This window comes from Eurypyga helias, unplaced genomic scaffold (assembly GCF_000690775.1).
Source record: "Eurypyga helias isolate BGI_N326 unplaced genomic scaffold, ASM69077v1 scaffold3783, whole genome shotgun sequence".
Taxonomy (NCBI): domain Eukaryota; kingdom Metazoa; phylum Chordata; class Aves; order Eurypygiformes; family Eurypygidae; genus Eurypyga; species Eurypyga helias.
The window spans coordinates 176,547-189,810 of NW_010240374.1; the positions used below are offsets into that span (position 1 = coordinate 176,547).

General features: G+C 43.9%; 1 protein-coding gene across 1 annotated transcript; it reads right to left on the bottom strand.

The window, feature by feature from the left end:
• Positions 1-213: 213 nt before the first annotated feature.
• On the bottom strand, positions 214-8,055 carry TMEM179 (transmembrane protein 179). The gene is made up of 4 exons (XM_010148415.1): positions 7,611-8,055; positions 4,175-4,312; positions 2,574-2,652; positions 214-393 (listed from the first exon to the last, which is right to left on the bottom strand). Exons 1-4 carry the CDS (start codon positions 7,895-7,897, stop codon positions 214-216), a joined length of 684 nt encoding a protein of 227 aa, XP_010146717.1. The 5' UTR covers positions 7,898-8,055.
• Between the last annotated feature and the right edge of the window lie 5,209 nt (positions 8,056-13,264).

Sequence of the window (13,264 nt, forward strand, 5' to 3'; positions counted from 1 at the left end):
AGTTTGCTGTGCTGTGGCACATGAGGCCATTCATTCTCTGTATCCTAATATAAGTATTTCTGCCAACAATTTCTCATGGAGGAAGTGGGTGATAAGTAGGTACATCTCTTTTCAGGAAAGTAAAGATCTCATACACTCAATACCCTGACTCAACTTCAGCTCACAATACTCAGTAATAAAATCTAGATCCTGCCCTGGAAATTTGCTTACACTTTAGATCATGCCACTTTTCTCATCTTGCAAAGAGGTTCGTGAAGAGGATCTTCCTAGCAAAAGCTCCTTCTCATGGATCAGGCTATCTAGCAGGTCCTCCTGTCTGTAGTTGTGATAAACCTTCAGGAAAGCCAGGATGGTAATTCCCAGCCAAGTCAGCCAGGCAGCCCAGAGACCAAACTAGAGAAGAAAAGAATAATTAAGAGGTCAGCACTGTATTGTAAAAACAAAGTGAATTGACTTTTAAAATCTCAGCTGGACCAAAACCCACAGAGTCACACCAAATTACATCCAGTGAGGTTCTGGGTAACTGTTCTTCAACTCTGAGATGATATTCCTAGGTTAAAAGGAAAAACTCTATATGTACTAGGGAAAAAAAAAAAAAAGTTAAAAATGTACTAAGTAAAATAATGAAAAAAAAAAAGAAATCTTTATGATCCAGGTGCATTTGCTGAACTTCCCATATTTGACATTCTGGTTGCACCAAAATTCTTGGGATTATTTCACTTTTGTTACTTTTGGTTTAAGACATTTTCCAAAACTTTCTTCCCAAGTCCTTCAGGATTTCCACTACCCCTGGAGAAGTATAAATTTTAAGGTATTTCTATTCAAAATACTACTGAGAAAATCTTACCAATTGAACTGTTATACTCTGGTTCACATTAGCATGAACTCAGAGAGAAATAGAAACCGACTCCAATCCATCCAGGTTCCTGGTGGCTCATTTATACCTGGCATGTGATACCTGGTCTTAAAGCCCGAGATCTGCAGTAAGTTCCATGATTAACTTGCCAGTCTGTCTTGCTTAACTTCATAGAAATATTTACACTTTGATTGGAATAGGTACTTGGGTGTTGGCCTCCCTGCCTCAGTAGGCTCATTCCTACTAAGGCTTTCTGGCACAAATTCCATTTTAATTCTATGATGCCTTTAGCAAAGAAACATTATTGAGTCCCTTTATTATAGTTTTGACATACTGCATTGTTAATTAAAAAAATACAACAATTTAAACACTTCCAGAGAGCAATACAGTTGTTTGCTCTAATAGCCAATTTAGATAAGCAAGGACTACTATTTTCTAAAGAGAGTTTATGTTCCTATATATTTTATGCACTTTGGAAAGTCTCTTAAGGATTTCTGCTCATGTTTACAATTATGTCAGTTCACCAGTAAAGAATATTTTTGAGTTATTCTACAAATCTTGGAATAAGATATTTTAATTTGGCTTTATATGACCATATCTAAAGAATTGGAAGCTTACATTCATTTCTTAAGCATCGCTTCATTAACGAAATATTACCCTAAAAGCATTCAGATTGCTGCTGTTGCTGTGGTCTTCCCAGCATATTTGATATAAAAGAATCTACATGAATTTAGCCAAATTCAGTGAAACTCCCAGAACCATTCTGATGTGTTGTAAGCATCTGAATGGAGGAAAGCAGACAGAGATGTGTGTCTCTGTGTTTATATACACACATATACATGTGCCAAACATCCAAAACTTTAATTCTCCATTCAGACCACTACTTCTAAGTAAAGCATACTGTAGGAAGCTGTTGCACTTATAAGAAAATGTTTGCTTTAGCTGGTAAATCTAGGCTATTCTTGGGGTTTTTTTTCTACTGTTTTAAAGAAACTTATTTGCTTTCTATAGACAGACGCATTCTTATGCCTTCATCCAACTCTGCTTACCACAGCCCAGATATCCAAAGACAGTGATGCAGGATTTTGTCCCCTGCTTAGCCCTTTCTTCCTACAGTCTCAATCAGGATTCACTTTGACAATACCTGCAGAGCTAACGTGTGCTCATATGCACAAGTGCTCAAGTCCCAGTGTTCTCTGACTTTGTTGACTTAGCATGTTCAACAGAATGCTCTGCAGCCTTAGAGGTCTAATTCTCAAGGATTCATCAGAAAACAGCCCTATTTAAGTTACAGTAATCGTTCATTATTTTCAGTGTTCTGATATTTATACGGCTCAGGCAATCCCAGACAAATTCATGGCTAATAGCCCCATGATCTGGGGCAAGTCAAACATTATTTTGAACAGCTATGAAGGGCTCCAGGACACCAGTGTTACAACTTTTGCAGAGCTCGTCCTCTGGAGGAACAATGTATTTTCCATCCTGCTTAACAAGATCGGTGGCAGAGTGAAGTTTTGACATGTTCGCATTAAAAACTCTCTCTTTTGAATTTAAAATGCACATGTGCCCATCACTATCATCCTTATTCAGCAACTACTGAAGTCAGTGGAAACATTCTCATTGATTTCAGAGGAATGGTAGTTCAGCTCCAGCAAGCCCAGATCAATGAGCAAATGGCAAATGAACTGGAATAGAACAACGACCTAGTCTGACCTACCTGGGCAATAGCAAACTGGTCGTAGAAAGCAGAGTTTTCTAAGTTCAGTTCAAGATCTATGTCCTGCAATTCTTCACAGCTACCCAAGGAAGGCATTTGGAGGGGAAAAAAGAAAATTATTTCAGATTCCAAACAGGCAAACCAAACATAAAATGAAGCAACATCTTAAAATTGTTTCATACAGTCACAATGTCATGTTCTATCAAAAGTTATTGCTGTAACCAGGTTGCTTGCCAATCTCCCCTAAAACTAGGCTAAAAGAGGCACGTAATTACTTTCTTTAAAAACCCAGTGTGTAATTATGTAAGTGATAACACCAATCTTCCGTAGGTGGAACTCTAATAGCTATTATGAAAACAGTATACTTAAAACCCTCTTCTCCCACTACCCCAAGCCTCCCACATACACACATCAGGCAACACCCCGCGTTGGTTGCTTCACCCCTCAATGAAACAAATTGTATGAGCCTCTGTTACCTTTTGACTTCATCAGGAAAAGCCTCAGAAGAAGGGATTGTATGGGTGTTTTTGTTTCGGATGCTCCAGCAAGGAGATGATACTCTGATGGTAATATAGAGGCTGCCTACAGATTTTACAAATAACTTGAACTTTTACTGGTGTGAAAAAAATCCCAGGATTTTGAGGTTGTCTTTCTATCTCTTGGTTGATTTCTGCAGCCTCTTCTCTCTCCTTTTCAGTGCTGTCGATCATCTTGGGTTCTTATCCGAATATTCGATTAAACGTTATTTTGTAATTGAATTTTTAACCGAATATTCGAATAATTCGATTAATCGTTGCAGCCCTAAACAGAACATTTACTATGGCATTTTACAACATATGACAAGGTGCAACATAAATGTATGCTTTAAGTAGTATGTTTATTCAATATCATATGACATAAAATGTCACCTTTTCCTCTCTCTTCATTGTTATTTGTTTGACACTAAAAATCTACCTCCACTTGTCATGTGTCCTCTAAGGAGCATAAGCATCATGGGATACATCAGACCATTTTAGGAGATGTACATTTTCTGCACTGAGAGATAGTATCAACCACCTGTACTTTGCACTTACAAAGTACTGTCCATTCTTCAGCTCTCAGGGGGTCCGCAGCACCACTACAACAGCAGCATCTTTATACCAATTGTTGGATGATGGTGCATTGTGGCACAGGCAGGATGTCCACACATGGTCAGTGGGAGGCATGGGACAGCAAGCCAGGAGCCCTGACTCCCAGTCTCCTGCCCTGCTCACAAGACCATACTCCTCCCATTATTACAGTATTTCTAAATCTAGTTCTCCTCAGAAAATTAAAATCTTTAAACTAATGGATTTCTTTTGCATAAGATCGTGACTCTCAAAGAGATCGTTAAATGCTGTGGAAGCCATACTTTTCTTTGTAAGGAACTAAGTGCAAAAAAAAAAAAAAAGTTTTAATTGTTTTTTCTATTCCAGATGAAAAAATCTGGATTTCCACATTAGAGATGCCTTCTCCCCCTTGCTCACCTTGCATGTAATAACTACAGTTTCTAACACCACTGTTCATTTATGCATATATTAAAAAAAAAAAAAGAAGAAGAAAATGTATGCTTCAATACTAACCTATTTGGCATGCTTCCTTTTTCGGTAATTGCATCACACCACATGTTAAATCCTACACTCACTATAGTGCTAGCAATAAATGTGATGAACACCACAAAGGCGCTGATCAGCAGATTCAGGAAGGCATAAAAGAAAGAGCTGCAATAAAAAGGAAGAAAAATGTAACTCATAAACAGCTGAAACACAACATCAGCAGTCTTCCTAAGCAGCATACACTAGGCACAAACATATCAGTTTCCATTTGAATTACCTCTGCTTTAATTAAGAACACCTAATACATTTTAAAACTATGGATTATGATTTTGAGTCACATTATCTTCATTTGTGAGTGCTTTTGATTTTGATTTTTTTTCCCACCATAAGAGGATGGGGCTTTAAATCATAAATACTAAGTAGCGATTGTTCATACACAGCATGGTTTTCATTAGCTGTAATGATGAAAATCACCATTGTTAAAATAAATGTCATTAGCTCAAATTATATAGTAACTGGAGCTAAAATTATTTCATGACTAAAGTGATAATTGGGACAAAAATTGCCTAGGAGAGGGAAACTAAAAATAAAACAACACAGTACTGATAGCTGTAATCATTTTAGGCAATGTAACACAAGGTACTGCCATCATAGGACACGAATCTCGTTTTTATGGGCAATTTGCAGAGCAGGCCAGCTTATTCTAGGACTTCTCTGCCTTTGGTGCCAGTATGTTATTTCTACCAGCTGAATGTCAATTAGCTTCAGCCCTGTTAAGTCTGCCCAAGCAGGGCCAGACCTAGGCACGTGCTGTGTGTGGGGTGGTAGGGGGTGGGATGCTTACAGTGGTCCCATAAAGCCAAGAAATTGTCTACTCATCTTCCAACCTCATTGCTTAACCTTCCCCTTAATTCTGGTTCGTGTAAACTTTCTAATCCTTTTCTCATTCATCTGATCAAGCTCTTCACTACTTGAAACTGCTCTTGGCGCCACTTGGAAAGTCTCATTATCTAACAACTGGTCCTTTAGGCTAGAGAAAGACAGGTCACCCCAGGAGGCAGGCCATCCTATTCAGGTTAGGCCATAAGGATGAATATGATGCATTTCCCACCAGTGCCACTCTCATTATGCTGAGGATAAAAGGAGTTTACTCACCCCAGAGAACAAAAAAACAGTCATTAAATGAAAGAAGCTTTTTGAGTCAGTGTTGAATCCTGGGAAGGTTCTGGCTTGATGAATCCTAATTTCTACAGGTGAGACAAATGTGACCTCAGGATGGGTTCTTTAAAATGAGGTGAGGGAACAATTACCAGTGGGGTTAGGATGTTTGTTTCTGGGTTCATGTGGGCTGTCTCGGCTCTCTCCAAATTGAAAGTCATCCCATCCCAACACTGATAGAAAAGAAGTGAAATCAACCACCTTCCAGAAATGTCAGGACACCTGACTTCTAGCTGAAGGTTGAGATGAATCCTACCCTTACCCTTTGGCTTCACTGGACTTTGTGGACTCCATCAGCTCACCTCCTCAGAGTGCCAGGGTCACCCATATAGCAGAGGGAGATGACACAAGCACACCATGGTTTTGCATGTTCTCTGTCCCAGCCCTGATTTCACACCTAGCCTAGATTTCATCCCAAGTGTCACCAAAGACATACCCACTGGGTGCATTTTAGCATGGTAAACTGGCCTGAGAGGCAGAAAAGACTTGAGCTGTCCACTGAATAAAAACAGAGTTTACACCAGAATTAGTAACTGCCCTAGAAAGGGAACAGTTCCCAGGAACATTCAGTGGATCATTGCCAGCCCAGGACCTCTGCTTCCTTCCCTGCTGCACGTAAGAGCTGCCAACATCCAGAACTGGACCTTCCACTGGCAAATCAGGGATGAGTGCTGCACTTGATTTGCACCAGGCAAGCGGTAACCATCACCAGGGCATCCCAGTAGAGAACTGTGCTAATCTGGGTCTCTACCTCACCTATTTTTTTGCTTAGATGAGAATTTCAAGCTACACATTCCAGATTGAGTGGATGCCCAGTAATGATAAATGCTTATACTCAGAGTAGAAGTTGCTTTGCAATCCCAGTAGTGAAGTATCTGAGTTGTACCTCTACCTTTCAGCTGAGCTGAACAGTCCCAGGCCCAGAGCATGGCCAGCAGCCAGCACTAGCTTGTCCTACTCCTGCAGGCAGCTCGAGCTCAGCCTGTCCCCGAGGCAAAGGGTGATGGGACACTGTTGAGAAGGATTTTTAACAGTCCTAACTATCTGACAGCAGTCATTCGAAGCCATTGCACATGAAGACTGGCCACCTTGCTAGGATGTATAGCGTGCTAACCCCGACTTCCTCAGGCCAACATACTCCAGAGCTGACCCAGCAGCAGTGAGCCTAAAGGGACAATTTTCAGACACCTGTCAGTTTTGAACTAAACAGCCACATCTGGAAGCAGGCCAAACATCTGATCTAAATTTTGCTATTACAAGGCTTTTATTGCTAGTTTCTTCCAAAAAATTAACTAGTTCTGAACTACAAAACTTCAAAAAAGCATCTAGATTCAACTAATCCTCCATAGGTATCTGATCACCGGAGGAAGCTACATCCAAACGTATTAAGAAGCCAACCACCAGTGTGTGCTTCTGCCTCCCCACCTCTCTGCAGCTGGATGCTTGGAGGGCTCTGGCCCCATAGCACCCACAGGCTGGGTTACCTGTGCCAGGGGCTCTACCCAAGGTGGCAGGACACGCTGCTGGAGAGCCAAGCACACAGCAGAGCACTCCCAAACTGCTTCCTTCACCACCACACATCTCGTTGGGATGCGATGCCTCTTGGTTTGCCTGAGCACGGTAACTAGCTGCCTGTGCAGCCCTGTGGCTCTGGCAAGGAACACTGAGCGTTGCTCTCATGTCCCAACCAAGCAATAGTTTTTCTCCATATTCGTTGCCATGTCCACCAGCAAAGCAGGATAAAAACAGGGGGGGACCACCAATTGCTCCCTCTGCTTGCCCCACACACACAACCATGCTGTTTGAATGTTTTTCACATATTCGGTGTACATCCTGGGAAGGACCCTCTTTGCAGGGACATGTAGTGGGGCCATGGTCAGGACGTACCTGCGAACCCCAGCCTTCAGCATCACCCCACAGCCCCCAACACCCTCCATGCCCACCACAGCTGAGCTGGCCAGATGCTGCTCCCCGACTGCTAAAGGGAAGTGGGTGCATAGCGGTGAATCTGGCTCCCCAAGCCCCCACAGGAGAGCATCATCCAGAGAGGGCCTTGCACACAGGTGGGGGTGTACGTGGTGTGTGTGCAAACAGGCGCAGGCAATGCACCGCCTCATCCCAAACCCCTCTAGGGATCAGAATGATCCAGATGGTACAAAGCCTGGTGCTACACCCCCGGGCTGCTCCCACTTGCCCCAGCCTGCAGAAGCAACAGGCACCCCCTGCCCTCCCTGGGGGTACTTACTCCTCGTGCCCTTTGCAGAGGAAGAAGAGGGTCCTCCAGGCCTGCACTGTGGCCAGCAGCAGGGAGAGGAGCCCGGTGAAAATGCTGAAGCGGCAGGCGGCCTCGGGCCCCCACTCCTGCACGGTGAACCGCTGCCTCTCCACCGTCAGGTTGGCGTTGAGCCACATGCCCTCAGTGAAGAGCAGGCACCGGCCGTGGAAGTCGTTGCCATTCTCGGAGAGTGGCACCACCCGGAAGGCCAGGAAGTAGCAGATGCACTGAGCAAAGAGGAAATTGCTGAGCGCCATGTCCGCGGCTCTGTGCAGGCAGAGGGAGGGGAGGAGGGAGGGAGGGATGCAGGAGGGAGGGATGCAGGAGGAAGGGATGCAGGAGGGAGGGATGCAGGAGTGAAGGGTGCAGGAGGGAGGGGTGCAGGAGGGAGGGATGCAGGAGGCAGGGATGCTGAGCGGGAGGAGGGGGAGATTGGAGGGATGAAGGGAGGAAGCCTGCAGCAGTAGGGGGTGGGGAGGGAGGATGCGCAGTGCAATGCAATGCAATGCAATGCCTCCTCCGGACACGGCTTCTGTCTCTCCCGCGGCCAGAGCTGCCCCTGCTGATGGCTTCAGGGTTTCTGTGGGGAGCAGAGAGGAAGAGCTGTTGTGCGGGATCCTTCTTCTTTGGGAAAATATGGCTGCTGATAATGTTCGGTGCCCAGGGGGTTAAATCACTCCGTTCCTCCCCAGCAGGACTGGGTACCACTGGCTGTCAGCTGGGTATCCCCCGATGGTACAGGACACTGATGGTACCCATGTTGGTGGCTGTGACATGCTCCCCTACACCAAAAAAAAAGCAAAACAACTTCAGCCTGGCTGCTGGATCCCTGCAAGTTTTGGCTCCAGTTTGTAAAAATCTGGCCACCAACCTCAAATGGTGGCAGTAAGAAATAGGGTGCACAGCTGCTCTGGGACCTGCAGACTGAGTGGTTTTGGTTCTAGCCCAGCTGGTCCATGTCATCATCCTGTCCATCCATTCCCTCGCCCTCCCCCGAATGAGATACTGCAGTGGAAGCAAGGGCTCACCAGGAGTGGAATAACTTCGTGGAGCCTTGGTGTCAGTTAGGGGCTGCTCAGGGCTGGGATCACCTGAGTTGTCCCCTGGCTGGCAGAAGAAGTAGGGGTGAAAGAAAATAACCCTGAGCTCCAGCTCGACATGGAGTAATGATAGGTGTATGGCAGGGATAGCCACCACTCTCTCAGTTCCCAGGGATGAGTATCCACCCTTCTTTCCACTGCAAAGGACCAGCCTCCTGCCCTGCACAACTCTTGGGAAGACATGAGAGCATCGCCTCAGCTCTAGGGCTCAAAACTCCACGGCTAGGAAGCAAGAAAGCAAAAAGCAGGAGAGAGAGGAATATGATTTGTGCTCAGTTTTCCCCCGGCACAAAAATCCAAGTTAAACTGACCCAAAGTTAGAATTTTCCCTCAATCCCAATTTCATTTTTCCATCTAAACATGAATCCTCTTTCCAACACAGGATACCACAATTCATCTCCAATTCCAGGGAAAGTAATTTCCTAATTTAATTTCCTAGCTATAGCTATTCTAAGATCAACTGCAGGTCTCAGGTCACTTCTTAACCCCAAGGTTGTTCCAGATCATTTTAGGCATGAGGCCATTTCCCAGGTAGTGTTTAGAGGAGCAGGGGAGTGACTGGGACCACGAATATAATGCACATGGGATTTCAGCCTTGTGTTTCTATTGGGCAACAAAACAATTGTTTTTCTATGCTGCTAAGAGTTTGTAGATACAGTCCTGAGGCAGGAGCTGGAGGGATTCTTAGACAAGACATTAATTCAGCTTCACTGTAAATCATTTGTAATACATATTATCTTGAAATCTTTTTCTATCCATACAGGGAGACTATTTTTTATGCCTCTTGAATAAAAAATTTGTCAGTATATATGAAAAGTGCCAAGCCATTTTTCTCATCCTCACCTATCTGATCATCAAAAATTGTATTTCAGTTTTGCAACATTAGTTGTAGAGCACTGACCTGACCCTGTGGGTATAGGTGTGCACTCCTAACAGAAAAGATTTTGCTGATATTTCACTCTGGTAGTAAGGAGGAACGTTTATTGCTCTTAACCTTTCTTCCAAGACACACTGGGTTCCCAAAGGGTTTTGTCCTTTATCTGGAAGGAAATCAGACCTGGACTGAGCTGGCAGACTCTTTTCTTTGAAACCTGGCACATCAGATTTACCAGATAATTTTTTCTGAAGTTAACCTGCCAGGTCAACACCAACATAAAAGCCAAGTTATTGCTCAAACTGGAGCCCACAGAAGGGGCCAGCAGATGCCAAGAGATTTTTGCCTTGGGCAAGCCCAATGCTCAGACCTTTCCACCAACAACCACAGGGCTGGGTTGCAGGAGGGTTATTGCAGAGGTGAAACATGAGGGTCACTTATAGAGCATATAAGGCTGTCTTTGCTGATGAACAAACTCAAGCAAGTATTTGTCAAAGAGTTTCAGAAAAGGCAGTTAGACATCTGCAAATGTTAGGAGCTGCACTTAGGAGGCTGACAGCTACTAAAGTGCAGTATTTGGTGGGATGGAGCAACCACATACTGGAGTGAGCAAAGAAGTAAAAATCTAACCTGTCAGCCATCACTCTGGCAGCTGTCTGGATTTCTCATACTCTTTTCTCATGCAAATCCTAAAAAACAAAAATTTACACTAGGCAGGAACTTAGTGTCTGAAATTAGGGTTGTTTTAGTGGAGTAAATTTGGTGATGTTTTACAGAGAAGACTTAAATAGGCTTAGTTTCCTTAAAATGGTGCAAATGGGGAAGAAAGGCACAAAGCAAGGTGCATGATTATTCATTCTTTCTCATATCACAGGGAATGGAGGATATCAAATACACAGGTCAGGCAGAAATTTTAAAACAGGAAAAGATGCACCTATTTCACACAGCATGAAGTTAGTCTATGGCATTCATCACAGGACACTGCAGAGGCCAAAACCAAATACCAGATCAAAAAGAGATTAGAGAAACTAACTGGGGAAAAGCCCATCAAGGGCTGCTAAACACAGAGCTGGGGAAGTAACCTTCAATGCAGGAATTCCCCGAAAGGCAGGTTCTTCAGAATGTAGAGCCACAGAATGATCACTCTGCATTTTCCAGAATACTCTGTTCTTCCCTGAAACAAGTATCTGCTACTGACTGTCATTGGAGATGGAATCCCTGGTGAGACAATCCTTCGGTCTGACCCACTATGGCCATTTCAGGTTCCCGTTACAACAGCCGGCAGAACCAGTGTGCCATCTCAGCTTTGCCATCCAAGTAGGGAGGGCTGTTCCTCAAAAGCATCCCCCATGCCTTGGCTTCTGTAAATGACTTTAGGAGGGGGTTACCACTTGAGCAGATGTGTGGTTAGCATTTGGTTCCTTTTGGACTGTTTGGAAGCCAGTGGCATAGTGCTGGCCATTGCCTGTGACGGAGAGGAAAGATATATTGGCAAGAGGAGGCTACACATTCCTCCAGCTCTGGTGGTGCCAGCACAAGAAGCACAGCATAGATGGATGTCTTCGTGCTGCATCCCCACTGTGACCTTGAACACAACATCCCAGCCCTCCTGCCCAAAACTCAGAGGAGGCTTGCCTGCTCCAGGGCACCCACCTGGGCTTTCTGCACAGGAATTGAACTCCCATCTCCTGCAGGGAAGAAAGCCCAAGGGGATTGTCATGGGATTGAACACGGCTGGCTCAGCCTATTTATCCGAAAGAAAAAGCCACAAAACCAAAACAGGCTGCAGGACCAACTGCCATTGTACCTCAGTGATAAGCAGAAAACCAACCTGGATAAATCAAGATCAGATGTATCATATTTTCCTGTATTCCCTTCAGCCCCATATCTCCTTCCAGTCACCTGGCTAATCCTCTGTAGATCAAGCAACACTATGAGTTGGACTGATGTGGAATGACTGATGGGGACTGTGGTTTTGGCTGTGCTGCTTCACGCTCCCTCTCAAGTCATTAATTATGCCATCTGACAAGAGCAGTGCTCTCAAGTTGATATTTGTGAGGTAAGTGATGAATTTCCTCTCCTCCTGATAGCTCATTAGAACATGTTTTATTATGGGAAAATTTGCTGAGGAATTAATTATTCAGGCAAAAACATTTTTGTGAGCATCTTTATGTATTTATATATTTATTTTTCCTTGGATATGTCATTTCTGTGGTCCAAGAAAAATAATGTCCGCATGTCTAGAGGGTGGCTACCATCTTGACAACAGTAATGCGCTGTTCGTTTCTAGAGGGGAGGCACAGAGTCACAGTGATATCTCTACAGAAGGATGCCCAGGGAACAATATGTCTGCATTCTAGGCAGAGAAACCAGTCCAAATGGCTGGGTTTGAGCCAGCCCCTCAGTCACCCCAAGGCAACTTCTCCCTGATTTACCTGAGCTCAAACAGCTGCTTCAGCCCATTTTACCAAACGGTTTAGCAAATTCAGTTTGCCCATTTCATACAGCAAATCAGCTCCAGGCTCTGGAGTCTATTTTATTCAGACTGTGTTTTATTTTTTTATTAATCTATTATTATTATTATTACACCAGTCTTGGCCTATGGTACGTGTCCTCTGACACTAACAGAAAGGATCCAGGCATCCCACATATCATCTTATAGCAGTACTGCAAGTACCACTTTTCTGGGAGAGGTTTCTCATGGTAATCACCATCTTTTGATGGTGCCACTAGTTCAGAGGGATTATAGACAAAGTACCTAACTGTCAGCCACCTGTCACATCTGCATTTCTTCACAGCTACTACTGTGACATGAATCTCTCAGGGCATCTCATCTGGGAACATCCTGACATTTTGCTGCTTTTTTTTTGTTTGTTTGGTTGGTTGGTTTTTTGTGGTGCAAGCACTTTTTTGTAAGTATCTCCATTCTGTTAGGAAAGCTGTCTTGTTTGTGAGGAGATTATGGGCAGAGGAGGTGTCATGCTGACAGACATTAATAGAGCAGTTATCAGGAAGCAACTGAATGTCATTAATACGTCCAGATACAATAACCTCCGTATTCTGATACCCAAAGAAAAACAAACATATTGAAACTTATTCCCATTCTAAATTGAATAAGGCCAGGCCATGGCTAAAATATAAATTAAAAAAAATAAAAAATAAAAAGGGGGAAACATGCTTGAGCTTTCCAGAGCGTCATTAACCCTAAGCTCTGAGTGACTAATACATGTCAGACTCCACACAGCACCTTACAGTCTATAACAGCTGGCAGGTGCACAGTCCCAAAAAGGCACAATATTTGCTCCCTGCCTCTCCTGTCCTCTTTTAAGGGGACAGAGGCAATGACAAGGGTAGGACAAACTCTAGCAAGGCTCTGATCCTGGGTTCTGCACAGGTGGAGAGGGCATCGAAAAAACAAGCTTCAGAACTGAAGGTATATTTTCTTTGGCATAAGAAAGATGGTAGAAAAGCATGGGAGAGTTGGAGACTCCTAAAAAGAATAAAAGGAATGAAAGGGGGCAGGGGGAAAGGATGCGGAAGAAAGATCAGTGAATTAGGAACCTGCGGAGTCTGTGCAATCAAAACCCAGCCTGAGGATAAATGTAACTCTGCCCCTCTTCAGATTAAATGGGGTCATTACATATTACATC

What these genes read in the sequence shown, in the direction of transcription:
- TMEM179 (XM_010148415.1), bottom strand. Translation starts at nt 7,897, where the DNA reads ATGGCGCTCAGCAATTTCCTCTTTGCTCAGTGCATCTGCTACTTCCTG. An exon ending in CTCTGCAAAGGGCACGAGGA is followed by an intron (nt 4,313 to 7,610) that starts GTAAGTACCCCC and finishes TTTTTATTGCAG; the next exon opens with CTCTTTCTTTTATGCCTTCC. An exon ending in AAAGGAAGCATGCCAAATAG is followed by an intron (nt 2,653 to 4,174) that starts GTTAGTATTGAA and finishes TTCCTTGGGTAG; the next exon opens with CTGTGAAGAATTGCAGGACA.